The sequence below is a fragment of the Aegilops tauschii genome, chromosome 7 (assembly GCF_002575655.3).
Source record: "Aegilops tauschii subsp. strangulata cultivar AL8/78 chromosome 7, Aet v6.0, whole genome shotgun sequence".
Classification (NCBI taxonomy): Eukaryota; Viridiplantae; Streptophyta; class Magnoliopsida; order Poales; family Poaceae; genus Aegilops; species Aegilops tauschii.
In genome coordinates this window covers 420,693,380-420,707,749 of record NC_053041.3, presented here as the reverse complement: position 1 = coordinate 420,707,749, position 14,370 = coordinate 420,693,380, and the positions used below count along the sequence as shown (strand labels likewise).

At 46.8% G+C, this 14,370-nt stretch overlaps 1 protein-coding gene, 1 long non-coding RNA gene and 1 pseudogene across 2 annotated transcripts; 2 read left to right on the top strand and 1 right to left on the bottom strand.

Annotated features, from left to right (window-relative positions):
- The first annotated feature begins 2,109 nt into the window (after positions 1 to 2,109).
- LOC109752024 (uncharacterized) lies at positions 2,110 to 4,694 on the top strand. Its single transcript, XM_020310890.4, has 2 exons — positions 2,110 to 2,392; positions 3,639 to 4,694. The coding sequence occupies exon 2, from the start codon at positions 3,675 to 3,677 to the stop codon at positions 4,536 to 4,538; it is 864 nt and encodes a 287-aa protein (XP_020166479.1). The 5' UTR covers positions 2,110 to 2,392; positions 3,639 to 3,674; the 3' UTR covers positions 4,539 to 4,694.
- A 3,843-nt stretch (positions 4,695 to 8,537) lies between these two features.
- LOC120969952 (uncharacterized) lies at positions 8,538 to 13,114 on the bottom strand. The gene is made up of 2 exons (XR_005764624.3): positions 12,490 to 13,114; positions 8,538 to 9,006 (listed from the first exon to the last, which is right to left on the bottom strand). It is a non-coding gene; the product is annotated as an uncharacterized lncRNA (long non-coding RNA).
- On the top strand, positions 9,014 to 12,012 carry LOC141028086 (uncharacterized; annotated as a pseudogene).
- Positions 13,115 to 14,370: the final 1,256 nt, after the last annotated feature.

Genomic DNA, 14,370 nt, shown 5'->3' with positions numbered 1-14,370 from the left:
AGCCATAATGTGTTTATTCTCCGGGCCCCAAGTGTTTGTTCCTGCATCACTTTCTCGTGGACGAGGTATGTCCCAATTGGACGGTAGGTGCACACGAGGAGTATTCTCGAACCCATAATTGTGAATTGCACGAGACCTGACCTTAGGGCTGGATTAACGAGTTGCTTGGCTCGTTCAGCTCGTTATCATTAAGCTCATTATTATTAAGCTCGTTATCATTAAGCTTGTTAATATTAACGAGCGAAAACGTCTATTCAGCTCGGTTCGTTATGGGATCGTTATGCTCGTGAGTGTTCAGGAGTGCTCATTAAGATAATAAACAGAATAGAAGAATCCCATGATCCCATAAAAGATTCACAATGGAATAAATTAAAAAAGGGTGTAAAGGTAATAAACAACACAGAAGAATCCCATGATCCCATCAAAAATTCATAACGGCATAAATTTAACATGACATTTGGTTCCTGGCGGCTGGCTCCTGGTTGACTCTAGGGTCTGCTGGCGGCTAGCTCCTAGTTCTAGGAGAAGTGCCGAAGTGGGTTGGGGTGCTGGGCTCCTAGGCTGGGCTAACTAGCAACTCTTTTGTTAGTGGGCTGATTTGAACTAGGGGTCTCATGTCAAACTTGTGAAAATTAGCGAGCTAAACGAGTTAGCTCATGAAAATCATTTGCTTGCTCGTTAAGCTTGTTAATATAACGAGCAAAAAACATAGTTCGTCTTGGTTCATTATCTAACGAGCACGAGCCGAAACGAGCTGGACTATTGAGCGTTCATTATGCTCGCGAGCTTCGAGCTTTTCGTCCAGCCCTATCTGACCTCGCATTTGAAGTGAATCTACTTGCTGGCACAGCGCAACTCCTAGCAAACGCTATTGGTCTAGAGTGAAGAATATTTTTCGATATCTCCAAGGCACAAAGGATCTTGACCTATTTTCCAGTTCCCAAGAAATCAGGACTCTGATATGATTGGATACGCAGATGTTGGCTATTTATCGGATACCCATAATGCCAGATCACAGACTGACTTTGTGTTCCTACATGGTGGTACTGCTATATCATGAAAGTCTTCGAAACAGACTCTGGTGGCAACATCTACCAATCATTTTGAGATAATTTTATTATTTGAAGCATCATGTGAATGTGTATGGCTTCGCAGAATGACAAATCACATATCACAGTCATGTGGAATTGATCCGATAGAATTACCTACCATTATCTATGAAGATAATACGGCCTGTGTTGCACAGATGCAGGATACATCAAGCGTAATATCACTAAGCATATTTCTTCTTAGTGGTTTTTTCCCGTGATCTTCAGAAAAGCGGGAAAATAAACATCTTGCAAGTTAAATCATGCGAAAATCTTGCTGATTTATTTACCAAGTCTCTACCAAATTCTACATTCCAAAAATATGTTCATGAAATTGGTATGCGACGACTTCAGGACTTACAGGTGTGAGGGGGAGTCTCTTCTTGAAATATCCTTGCATATTAAGCTATTTCTCTTTGTAAGTTTATGTTTCAGGTTATCATCGAAGATTTTATGAAAAACTTTTGGAGGAGAATCCGTTTGAGATGATAGCGCTACATGAACGATTGTGAGATGATTCTACATGGTCAAGTATAGATTTAGGGGTATGTGTATGTTATGATTAATTATAAGCCTGTAATTAGGGAAAAATCTCCTCTTTCCCAAACGGCATGTGGTTACACCCGGCAATATACGCCTCTCTCTCATCTCTCCCCGGAACCGACACATCCTTTCTTAACGTCGCGTCTCTCGGACGATATATATTGTAATTTGCAACTTCCAATCAAGAGAAGTTTCCATTCGATTCAAAACAGTATCCACACGAAGTGCTCGATACAACGGATGGCGATCGTAGATACCAGATTTTATACTCTTTTATAAGTAAAAAGAAATTGATCAAATCGGATCTGGGGTGCTGGACGGAACGCTCCATACGAAGTGCTCCATACAACGGATGGCGATCGTGGATACCAGATTTTATACTCTTTTAAGTAAAAGAAATGGATCAATCGGATCTGGGGTGCTGGACGGAACGCTCGACGGCTGCAACCTGCAAGTCTCTTCTAGCTCTTCCTCGCTGCGCCACCAAGCTCACTCTACTGTCAACGAAGAGAAAAGGGTCACGCCTCACTACCTCTACCTCACGCGTCACGCTCCCCCGCTGCCCCTCTTCTGCTCCGCCTTGCCGCCGCGCCGCCCTAGCATCTTGCTGCGTCGCGCCGTCGCCCCCCGCCTCCGCGACGGCCCTGCTGGTCCAGCTCGTCGCTCGCCGACGCGTTTCCCACCGGTTTGTCGCGTGGGCCGGCGCGGCCGCGCTGCTGCTGCTCGCAGTTCCGGCTGCCCCAGACAGCATCACGAGCAAGGTGATTTCCTATGCTTGAATACCAGATCAAGAGATTTCATCTCCATTCCCCATCGAGACGAAGAGTTCAAATTCAATCTTACCTTATAATTCTGCAATTAAGCCAGATTTTGTTTTATAACTTGTCACGGGTACCTTTCGCTTGCTCCAATCCTGGCTCCGCCGCTGTCCACACGATCTGCTGTGCCGACGGCGACGGGACAAAAGAAGCCACGGCGAGCAGATTGTTTTCTCTCTGTTTGTTGGTGGCTTGTTTGGGGATTATTTATGTGCTGTGGCTGAGGAAATCATCTCACAAAGACTACGAACTAGAGCAAGCAAACAACAGTTCAATAAAAGACATGAAGTTCATCTAGGCGATCGTTGACCAAGAGGAAATGAATGCACACGAGTTTGATTTGAGTTGCCCCCCATAGGATTTTTTGCCCGGGTGGTATTAGAGATTATTTTTTGAAAAATATGTGTGGCTTTAACTGAATTCCCCGTCCCATCATTTAGTCGGTGCCTGTCGATGTTCCTGATCTTGTGGGTGCTAGTGATTCATTGATTCCCCTACATGGTACTGCTACATGATACTACCAGTTGCTAATTGCTCCAATTTGACATTGGCTGGTTGCCTTCTGAACTACTGAATTATAGTTCGGCCACAATTTGACATTTCCGTTGATCTTTTGTTGTAAGAAATGCAGACCCCTTGCCCGGGGGAGGATAAGTTTTTTGCAAACTCAAGTACTCCCTCCGTCCCAAAATAAGTGTCGCTGATTTAGTACAACTTTGTTCTAATGTTGTACTAAATCAGGGACACTTATTTTCGGACGGAGGGAGTATTAGTTTAGCACCAGTACTTGATTAATATATTTTGGTACCTCTTTTAAGCTGCAGAAACTGATCGGGTATTTTGTTTTTGTGATGGATACCCTCTCCCTCTTATTTTGTAATCCGGATGAAATTGTAGGTGACTCATTCCTGGGCAGGTGCTGCTTGTTGCATAATATGATACGCTCTTTATTTTTTGACCTCATAATATGTTACACTCTTGCTTTCACTACGTTCTTCTCTCTCTGTCATATACAGTATGCTGTTTCGTAAGGTAATATGTTGCATATATTATTATACCAAAGTCTTGATATACACCTTTTGTAATTGCATGTATTTCACTTTTTTCGCGAGATGTATTTCACATTTCAACAACGTACAATATATGGAAATATAAATGCTCAATTGCTGTTTCTTTTGCCTTATTGCAGTAAATGAGATTATGAGTTCCATTTGAAAGGTAGTTCATGAACACAGTGCTAACCATGTCTGGTATCAATGGTGAGGAACCACATTCAGAGGTTCATCAGTTTATGAACAGAGCAGTAGCTATGTCAGATATGGATGTTCAGGAACCACCTTCAGAGGTTTCTATTGGTCCATCACGGTCAGTGAATATAGTTGATGAGGACGATGATTGGGTTATAGTCAAGAAACAGCGGATCACCATATTGATCCCTCCACTATCACCTGCGGCTGCAAGCCCTCAAGCTGGCACACCCATAGTAAGTTCTAGACAGGTTAGCCTACCAAGAATGAGCAGGAGAAACTGCAATGCTGCCACAAAGAAGCATCCAAAACATTTTTCTACAAAGAAATCTTTGGAGGGCCTTGGCGTCGATACCAATATCAAGAAAGCTCGAACTTGCCCTTCTGAAAGAATTGTTCATCAAGATGATGCAAAGATGAAGGGAGAATCGTCACGAAGTGCTGCTGCCCCTGTTGTAAGGTCTGAATGGACTAAACATGCAGATCATGCTGTTGAAGGATTGTCCCATCAAGCCACAGAGAAAGCAACAAGTCCACTCGGAAACATGTATGATCCTGGGCTGCCAGTTATTTCTTCGAATGTCACAAATAAGGTACTGCGAGCACGACTTCTTCAGAGACGGGTTGCTCGGTTTGGTGGGCTGAGGAATTGGCTTTTGACTTGCGGTCTTGGATGGTTTGTCAAAATATTGGACAGTGAAGGTATTGGGATGTATCAGATGGTCTCCCTTACAATGAACCAGCTGAAAGAGATGGGCCTTATTGCCGTAGGACCCCGGAGAAAATTAATCCATGCTATTGACAGTCTCTGCAAGCCCGGTCAGTTTGAGATGTTTTCTTGATCTCAAGTGTGTTTCGGTTTGTTAGATGTTTTGATGCTAGTCAGTTCAATGACTGCAGCCGTATGCATATGTCTTGAGTGGTTTGATGCTCTGTTGTAACTTAGAACAGAAAATGCAACTAATGCTATAAAAGCTTTAAGTTGAAAATTAGAAGACTACAGTTCGGCCTGGCTGTGTGAGATGATCCATTGTAAGCTTTTAAAAGTGCAAACTAATTTGGGTTATATAGTGGAGTAGACACTAACAATCTAACAATATTTAGATCAAATTGTACTCTCTGATCTAAGAATCAGTGGCTAAAGCGTAGGTATATGCATGTGAGGCCTGCGCACGAGAGTGAGTGATGTGTGTGTTTAAAACGCAGGTAGAGCTGCACTCTGGTTATCGTTGATGAATGAAAACGTCTGAACTTGCCTAGCTCTCTCATCTCTCCGCCAAGCCTCTCTGCTCTGCGATTGTTAAAAAGAAGGGTCTCTTTGCTCATCCTACGATTCGCAAATCCTACCGAGAACCCTACAATTGGTATCTAGAGCCTCAGACTGTACGCATGTTGAACCCGTGATCCGACCATAAAATTCCACTGCGATGGGCGCAAATATTGTTTCGGTAATATTTCGTGCAAATCACTAGCTAGGTGCAAATCACTAGCTAGGTTGGCTGGATTTGGAGGAGGGCTGCATGGCACCGTCTAAGCGCCAATTGGTAGTCACCGCAATGGGGGCGCAATATTGAGCAGATTCAGCCCTAGTTCACCGAAAAAGGCTTTCGCCCCGCTTTATAAATAAAGCAACCATCGAGCACAAGTAACAAGGTTCCAACCACACACACAAACACGCACACAAAGCCACCGCAACCAGGTCTGACACGGACAGACACAAACGAAACCCAGGTTCATCTATGGGCACAGCACAACAAGCCCAACATCAAAGTAAGACACACACAACACAACAAGGCGGTGGCAAGGCGTAGACGATCTAATCCGGCTCCGGCGGTGGTGGGGAAGCGGAGGAGCCATCCGGAGTGCCATCGAGCGAAGCTGGGTGATGATGGAGGTGATGGCGTCTTTCTCCCGGGGACGGCTATGCGGCCGCCAAAGCTGCAAGTAACCAGACCATTTGAACAAAGCGTCAGTAGCACGACGAAGAGGAATGCGCTGAATCACAAGCTTATTCCTAATAGTCCACAGCGTCCAGGCTAGTACCCCAATGGTCAACCACCTAATGTGGCGAATTGAGGGAGCTAAAGCCTGGAGTTCTGCGAAAAGAGCGGGGAAGTTGTTGTGGTCCCGGCTTCCACCCACTATATCGCGGAAACAGCTCCAAAGGAACTGCGCGGACACGCAGGTGAAGAAGATATGGTTCGAATCCTCCTCCGGCCCGCAAAGCGGGCAGCGCCCATCCCCTGGTCCATTGCGCTTCAGGACCTCCACGCCAGAGGGGAGGCGACCGCGAATCCATTGCCATAAGAAGATCCTAATCTTCAATGGGAGCCGGAGTTCCCAAATGGAAGTGAGTGCCTCATGCCCCAACGAGGGTGCTATGGCCTGGTATAGAGATTTAGTAGAGAATTGCCCCGATGGCTCTAGACGCCACCTGGTACGGTCTTCTCCCATCTCAAGAACAGGCTCATGCAACGCTATGCATTCCAGCAGCTCATTCCAGTCCGCGTTCTCAACCGGGCCAAACGTTCTCCGAAACGCGAGTCCGTGTTCTCAACCGGGTCAAACGTTCTCCAAAACGTTCTCCGAAACAGAGATCCGCGGATCAACCGCGATGGAGAATAGGTCGGGAAACCGGGCTGCGAGGGGAGCATCCCCAGCCCATCTATCGAACCAGAACATCGTGGAGGTGCCCGAGCCCACCGCAATCGAGGTGCCGATGCGGAGGATCGGCAGGAGCTGGAAGATGGATTGCCAGAATTGAGAACCTCCAGACCGCTGGCAGAAGGCGAGGGGCTAGCCACGGAGGTATTTCTGCTGAATGAGGCGAAGCCACGGGCCACCTTCTCCGTTGGCAATCCGCCACAGCCATCTCGTTAGCAGGGCAATGTTCATGCGTTTGGAGGACATGATCCCGAGACCACCCTGGTCGCGCGGTTTACATATCTCCGACCATCGCACCATGTGGTATTTCTGCTTGTCTCCCTCGCCTGCCCAGAAGAAGCGTCCCTGAACAGTGGCAATCTTGTGGTGTAGAGTCTCCGGGAGGCTGTAGAAGCTCATGATGAACAAGAGTAGGCTGGAAAGGGACGAGTTAATAAGCACTGCCCGGGCCGCCTTCGAGAGCCACTGACCCTGCCAAGGCTCGATGCGGTGTTGAAGCTTCCCAACCATGGGGCGAAGCTCAGCCACCGTGAGCCTCGAGTCACTAATGGGGATCCCCAAATAAGTCGTGGGGAAACACCCAAGCTGGCAATTGAGCCGATCCGCGATGCTCTGTCGTTCGTCTTGGGAGTATCCCAAGATCATTACCGCACTCTTATCGAAGTTGATCCTGAGGCCAAACATCTACTGGAAGCACAACAGGAGGAACTTCAAGTTCATGATGTCGGTCTCCGAGCCTTCCACCATGATAATGGTGTCATCCGCATATTGCAGGAGGGAGATCCCGTTCTCTCCAACTAGATGCGGGACTATGCCCTTAATGTGGCCAGCGGCCTTGGCTTTGTCTAAGATGGCTGCCAGCGCATCGACAACCATGTTGAAGAGGAAGGGTGAGAAGGGGTCGCCCTGGCGCACCCCACAGAATGTGGGGAAGAAAGGGCCAACCTCGCCATTAATGTTCACCGCGGTCTGGCCCGAGGATACCATTTGCATCACGCGGGAGACCCACCTGTCGTCGAAGCCCTTCCTTAGCAAGCATTCCTGAAGGAAGGGCCAACTGACCATGTCATACGCCTTGTGGAAATCCAATTTCAGGAAGACTGCCTTGAGGTGTTTGGTGTGAACCTCGTGGAGAGCTTCGTGGAAAACCAGAACTCCGTCAAGGATGTATCGGCCCTGAATAAATGCTGACTGATCGGGGTGAGTGATCCTGTCGGGAATAGGGGCCACCCTAATGGCATACCCCTTCCCAAGGATGACATTAATCACCGTAATCGGCTGGAACTGGCGAATATCCGGGGCCCTGGTCACTTTGGGGACGAGGGTAATGATCCCAAAGTTCAGCCTGGTGAGGTCAATGGGCCATACAAAGAATTCCTCAAATAGGGCCATCACCTCTGGTTTGATCACCTCCCAGAAGGTCTGGAAGAACTTGACTGGGAGGCCATTCGGACCGGGGGCCGAGGAAGGGTTCATACCCTTTATTGCTGCCCACACTTCCGCCTCCGAGAACGGGGCCGTAAGGGCCGCGTTGTCCGCAGGGGAGACACGGCAGTGGGCCGGCCAAATGTCTTGCGTCAGGGCAAGACCTCTCCGAGGGGAGGCAGAGAATAAGTCTCTGTAAAAGCCGTCTACATGTGCCCGGATGTCCTCCGGCCTTTGCAGGAGGGTCTCGCCGTCCCAGAGAAGCGGGATGGAATTGCGGCGACGACGACTGTTGGCAATGGCTTGGAAGTAGGCGGTATTGGCATTCCCCTCGAGGACCCAATTCTGCGTACCTTGCAAGCACCAGTAGGCCTCCTCATCCATATAGATGACCGTGAGCTGGTCCTTCAAGTCGTACCTTTTTTGTTGAGAGAATCCAAGTCGTACCTAAGCATCCACTCGTGAGCAGAAAGGCCTGCGGAGTTGGCCTGCAGATCGAGGCCCTGGATGGCCTAAGGAGGGCTTTCTTACACTCGCGAATGTCACGGCCCACGTTAGCCCCCCATCCTTTCATGAATTGCACAAGGCGTTCAGCCCTAGTTGGCGGCGCTGCTCTCCGCAGAGAAAATCGGAAGTTTGCCACTTTCAATATCGGGCTTCGCAAAACTGCCACTCTCAACATTGGCTTCGTAAAAATGCCACCTAGTTTCTGTACACTTTGATTACCATGCCATTTTTCCCTTTTCAATTACTTTTCTTTTTCTTTTCAATTTTTTGGCACCTGAAAGGACCAAAGTACCCTTGATGCTATCTTCACGTACTTTGGCATCATATCAGCACTTGAAGCGGACGGGTGCGTGCTGCCCGCTGTGAATACCGTGCTTGCCGCATCCCTGGTCGCCAGGACTTCTTGGGTCAATCGTTGGATGCCGCCCCCATCTCCTGGACGTCGCAACGCCGCTGATTGCCTCAACGCCGCGTGCCGCCAATCTCCTCGGCGTCACGTGCCGCCGATCTCCTCGGCGTCGCGTGCTGCCGATCTCCTCGGCGTCGCGTGCTGCCCGTCACCAGTACCGCAGTGGCGACATGGAACCCAATCTTTCTGGATGGTATTATGTTTTACCTTTCCCTTGGTTTGTTCGTTTGATTCCAGTTCAACAAAGCTCCTCATGTGACGTATGGAATCTGTGGGAAGCACAGTCATCATCCCTCATCTACTACCTGTTGATAACCATTGATGTATAAATCAGAATGATGATATACCATCTTATTGAGAAGAATTTACAACAGAAGTAGCGCTCATAATGTAAGCATTAATTAAACATAGGTAGTTTTTTCATTGTTATCATGGTGGCAGTGATAGGCTGTCAATTTACAACAGAAGCAGTGTTCATAATGTAAACTTAATTACAAAGGGAAGTAGTAAATTATGTTGAGGAACTAGAGGATGATTACACATATTTTTTGCATTGGATGTCATAATTTAAGTTGAGCTAGATACATGCATTGTAGAAATCTGATCACTAACTCAGTCTTGTGTTCAACTGTACAACCAACACCACCTATCATAGAAGTTGGCTGGAATAACTTACAAATAGTAGAGACACATGATGATGAAGGTAGAATTGAACTAGTGAGTGAGGATCAGCTATGTGAGATTTTGGGCTTGAAGGATGACGAGGAAGAGAAAAAAAAGAAAGACTGAACCAAAGCGTCGTAGAATGGTTGAGCAGGGGATCGATAATGAAGGTGCTGCCATTCCTGTTAGTGATGCCATACCAAATGAAGTAGTGATTACATATGATAAGGACCAGCCAAAAATGGACCTTGGCACTATGTATCCATCAATGAAGGAATTTAGGTTAGCAGTAAGACAATTTTCCATCAATGAAGAGTTTGATCTAGGCACGGAGAAGTCAGATAAGAAGAGATTTAGAGGGTTCTGCAAGTCAAGTGAAGATTGCCCCTGGAGAATTGTTGGCAGCCTACAGGATGATAAATGTACTATAAAGGTGAAATATGGATAACTATCTAACCTCCATTTATTAATTATAAATCACGTATGTGTGTATGTCTGTCCTATTTTACTATCTAACATCCATTCCTTCTAAAACTGTATATGTGCAGGTCACGGTCTTAGTTGATCAACATGATTGTATTTCAAGCAGCAGAGTGAAGACCATAACACCATCTCAGAACTGGGTTGCTAGCAAGGCTGTGAGTATCCTTAGAGATTCACCCAGTATGGGTGCTAAAGAATTACAGAAAAAGTTGCATGAAGAACACTCTGTCATAATTTCATATGACACGGTTTGGATGGGAAAAGAAAAAGCTCTCGCTGAGGTTTATGGTAAATGGGAAGAGAGTTTTGAGATGTTATACAGATGGAAGGCTGAGGTACTCAAGAGGTCACCTGGAAGTGTTGTGGAGATTGAAGTACTAGAAATAGATGGTAATGTGTACTTTCATCAGTTTTTTTCTGCACTTAAACCATGCATTGATGGTTTTCTGGAAGGATGTAGGCCACATCTAAGTATAGATTCTACTGCATTGAATGGAAGGTGGAATGGCCATTTAGCCTCGGCTACAACAGTTGATGGTCACAATTGGATGTATCCACTTTCTTTTGGGTTCATAGCATCTGAGACGGAAAACAATTGGACTTGGTTTATGAATCAACTTAAGAAGGCAATAGGAGATCCTCCACTTCTTGCAGTGTGCACAGATGCTTGCAAAGGATTAGAGAATGCGGTGAAGAATGTGTTTCCCAATGCTGAACAAAGGGAGTGTTTTTACCATCTTATGAAGAATTTTGTAAAAAGGTTCCATGGGTTTGGAAGGATGTATCCTGCAGCAAGGGCTTATAGGGAAGATGTGTTCACAGACCATATGGCAAAAATTATTAAAGAATCAAGTGAGGTATGGAACTGGTTAAGTCAGTACCATACTCTCAAGTGGATGAGGTGTGTCTTCAATCCAGATATTAAGTGTGACTACATCACTAATAATGTAGCAGAGGTTTTTAACAATTGGATCCGAGACATTAAGGACTTACCTGTTGCTGAACTAGCTGACAAGGTTAGAGAGATGATCATGCTTTTGTGGAGGAAGAGGAGAAGGATCGGAGAAAGACTACCATCTGGACGGATACTACCAGCAATTATGGTTCAGCTGAGAGCAAATACTAGAGGTTTGGGGCACTTGAAAGTAGTGGAATCTGCTAATTGGAGTGCAGAGGTGTGGGACAATAGCAAGAATTGTGAAAGACATATTGTGAAGCTAAATCAAAAGACGTGTACTTGCCTTGAATGGCAGCACACTGGTAAGCCATGTCAGCATGTCTTGGCCTTTGTGACCTCACAGAAGAGAGTAGACCTTGAACAATTTGTGCATGAGTACTACTCAGTGGACAGATTCATAGCTGCGTATGGGAGAAAGATTGAACCAATGACAGATAAATCACAGTGGCCATGAGTGGAGCTGCCATTTGTCGTGGGGGCACCACTTGCGAAAAGAAATAAAGGAAGAAATAGGAAATTGAGGATCAAAGGATGTCTTGAAGGTGGCCACAAGAAGAAAGGTGTCAATCATGGTGTCAATGACGGTTCCAATGATGGTAGCACCGCTCCAACCAATGCTAAGGGCAAGAAAATGATTAGAGGCCCAGTGACCTGCAAGAAATGTGGTGAAAAAGGCCATAGGCAAGCTAGTTACAAGTGTCCACTAAATGGAACAAAAAAAAGGCAAGTGTTATTCTTTCAACCAAATCTCAAATTATCAACTCATGCCAAAAATAAACTTTTTTGTTCAATTGCAGGAAGAGGAAGCCTAGAAAGAATGTTACGAAAGCTAGGCCAGCTGAACCTAGCACCCCACAAAGGCCAACTAGAGAACAAATACTACAAGACAACCCAGGCATGGTCACTAGAAAGTAATCAGCAATGAAAAATAATTATTCGTTCTTCAATGCAAAAATGAGAAGAAAACTATTAATCTCAATGTGATAACATATATACGTGCAGCCGCCTTGCTTTCTTGCTGGGAGAGGGTACTTCACAAACCACAACTACTCCAGAGAACATGCCCACTGGAGCTCCAGCAAAGAAGCTAACTCCAGAGAGGATGCCCACTGCAGCTCCAGCAAAGAAGCTTACTCCAAAGAGGAGGATGCCTACTGCAGCTCCAACAAAGAAGCTGACTCCAAAAAAGAAGCTACAAATTGAATGAATGATCTCTATGAAATTAATGTTACAGTTATGTCAGATGTGAACTCCACAAGCAGTTTTTTCTATGTGAACTCAATTTCTTCAATTTCTCTGAGCTGTTAGCTCATATATTTTTTGAGCTGTGAACTTATTATGTGAACTCATCACTTTATTTTGTGAGAAGTGAACACATTTCGTATTCATCTATCAATCATGGTTGAAGTGTCTATATGTCTCTCCCTTGCCAATGTACTAAAATTTGAGGTCTGCATATTTTTTCTAGTCACAATTCCATTTCTTGTCTCTGAATAAGCAACAGTAAGTGCAAAAGAAGACATTGTGGCAAGTAGCTTATGGACTGAAATTTGTGGCATTATTTATTTGTCGTATTGTTGCTCAATTGATTCTGGACATGAACTTAAACATGACATGCTATTCTTGATGTAATTACCGAGTTGCAATCCAACATCAACTAAAGGTTACAACAAACGTCACTTACAGGTTGCTTGCATTCAACATCTTCAGAACTTGACACGCATCCATCTCCTCCAGCGGCTGCTGCCATCATGCCACTAATGCTGATGTTCAGCGCCACCCACTTCTCAGGCATGTCGCGGGGCGAGCTGCGCCAACACATGCAGGGGAGGGCGAGCTGTGCTGTCGCGCGCAGGCATGGCCGAGCACCCGCAGCGAGCTGTGTTGGCACGCGCAAGCATCCGCAAGGGGGCGAGCACCCACGGCGAACTGCACTGGCACGCGTAAGCATCCGCGACGTGAGGGCGAACTGCGCCGGCGTGTGCAGACATGGATGAGCGCCGGCGGAGAGCTGCAGTGACGAGGGCGAGTTGCCGCGGCGCGCGCAGCCATGGGCGAGCACCGGCGGTGACTTGCAGTCTCTCGCTCAGGCGTGGTCAAGCTAGGGCGGCGAGTTGGGTAGCTCGCGCGGGCATCAACGAGGTACGGCGGCGAGCGACCACGAGTCCATGACGACACGAACAAGCTAGCCTCAGAGCAATCCGATACAGAGCAGACCACAAACAGATTGGATAAGGTAGAAAGACACAAGGGTACTTTGGTCCTTTCAGGTGACAGAAAATTAAAAAGAAAAAAAAGTAATTGAAAAGGAAAAATGGCATGGTAATCAAAGTGTACAGAAACTAGGTGGCATTTTTACGAAGGCAATGTTGAGAGTGGCAGTTTTGCGAAGCCCGATATTGAAAGCGGCGAATAGCCGATTTTCTCCTCTCCGCACGACGAATTTGAGCAAGCAAATTTGAAGCCACGCAGGATTGGGGTGCGGCAAGCGGAGCGCCTTGTCCCCCAGGGCACGGCAATGAATGCGGCGGCAGACCCGTCCACGGCGACCGGCGTCACCATGGAGACCGGCATGTCGTCCGCGACCCGGCCATCACAAGTGACAAGTCGAGGTACCCCGCCTCGCCAACAACAAATCTTCGTTGCCGGAGACACCGGAGGAACCACCAGCGGCCATGGGCTGCGTCACGACATGGGGTTAACCGTTTGAACAGAGTGATCCGCGTGCAGAGGTGGCACACGACACGACACGAGCTTCCTCCTAGGGATCGACGCCGAGAGTTGGTACCAGATCGCGACTGGGAGTGCGCCGTCAAGCCGGCCAAGCATGACTTCCTTCGCTTCCCCGCGCACCAACCCCTTGTTCTGGATCGACTTGGCCATCACCTACTTTGACATGTATCAGGAGGTACCACTCTGTATCAGGCAAGCGCTCAAACGTCGTCGTCATCGTGATCGAGTGGCCTTGGGGTGATTTCGCTCGGGAATTTGAGTTGGAATTTGGGCATGAAGAATATGGCAAGCAAATTGGCAGAGTTTCCGAGTATCGTTTGGCTTTTGAAGCAGCGATGTACAGGATAATTTGATTGCCTTGGATACTTATCTCAACACCAAATTCTTTGTGTCACAATTTCTATTCGTCCTAAAAGATTGCAGTCTCCGACTAGTGTTACTCGAGGTGTGATTCTGGCAAGAATTTGGGAAGAAGAACTGAAGCTTAATCGTCCTCGCCCAAGAGCTGTAGTGCAACATCGAGCAGGGTATCCACCCGTTGCTCCAAATCTGTAAACCCAGCTGCATGGAAAAACCGTGACTACTATGGCAGAAGCCGTCAGTTGAGGGAATGCAAGAAACCAATGCAGCTATTGACCATTCAATTGGGTTAACATGGGAAAATTCTGACAGAGGAAGCAGTGCAAGCATAGGAACAAGTGACACAGTTCGTCTCCTAGCTTTGGTTGGAAAAAATAAACCTATGTTCACTCTAGTGGATTCTGGAAGCAATTATAGCTTTGTGGATGAAAACTTTTCTCCTCGGGCTGGTTTAAACTGTGTGTTGGCACTG

What these genes read in the sequence shown, in the direction of transcription:
- LOC109752024 (XM_020310890.4), top strand. Translation starts at nt 3,675, where the DNA reads ATGAACACAGTGCTAACCATGTCTGGTATCAATGGTGAGGAACCACAT.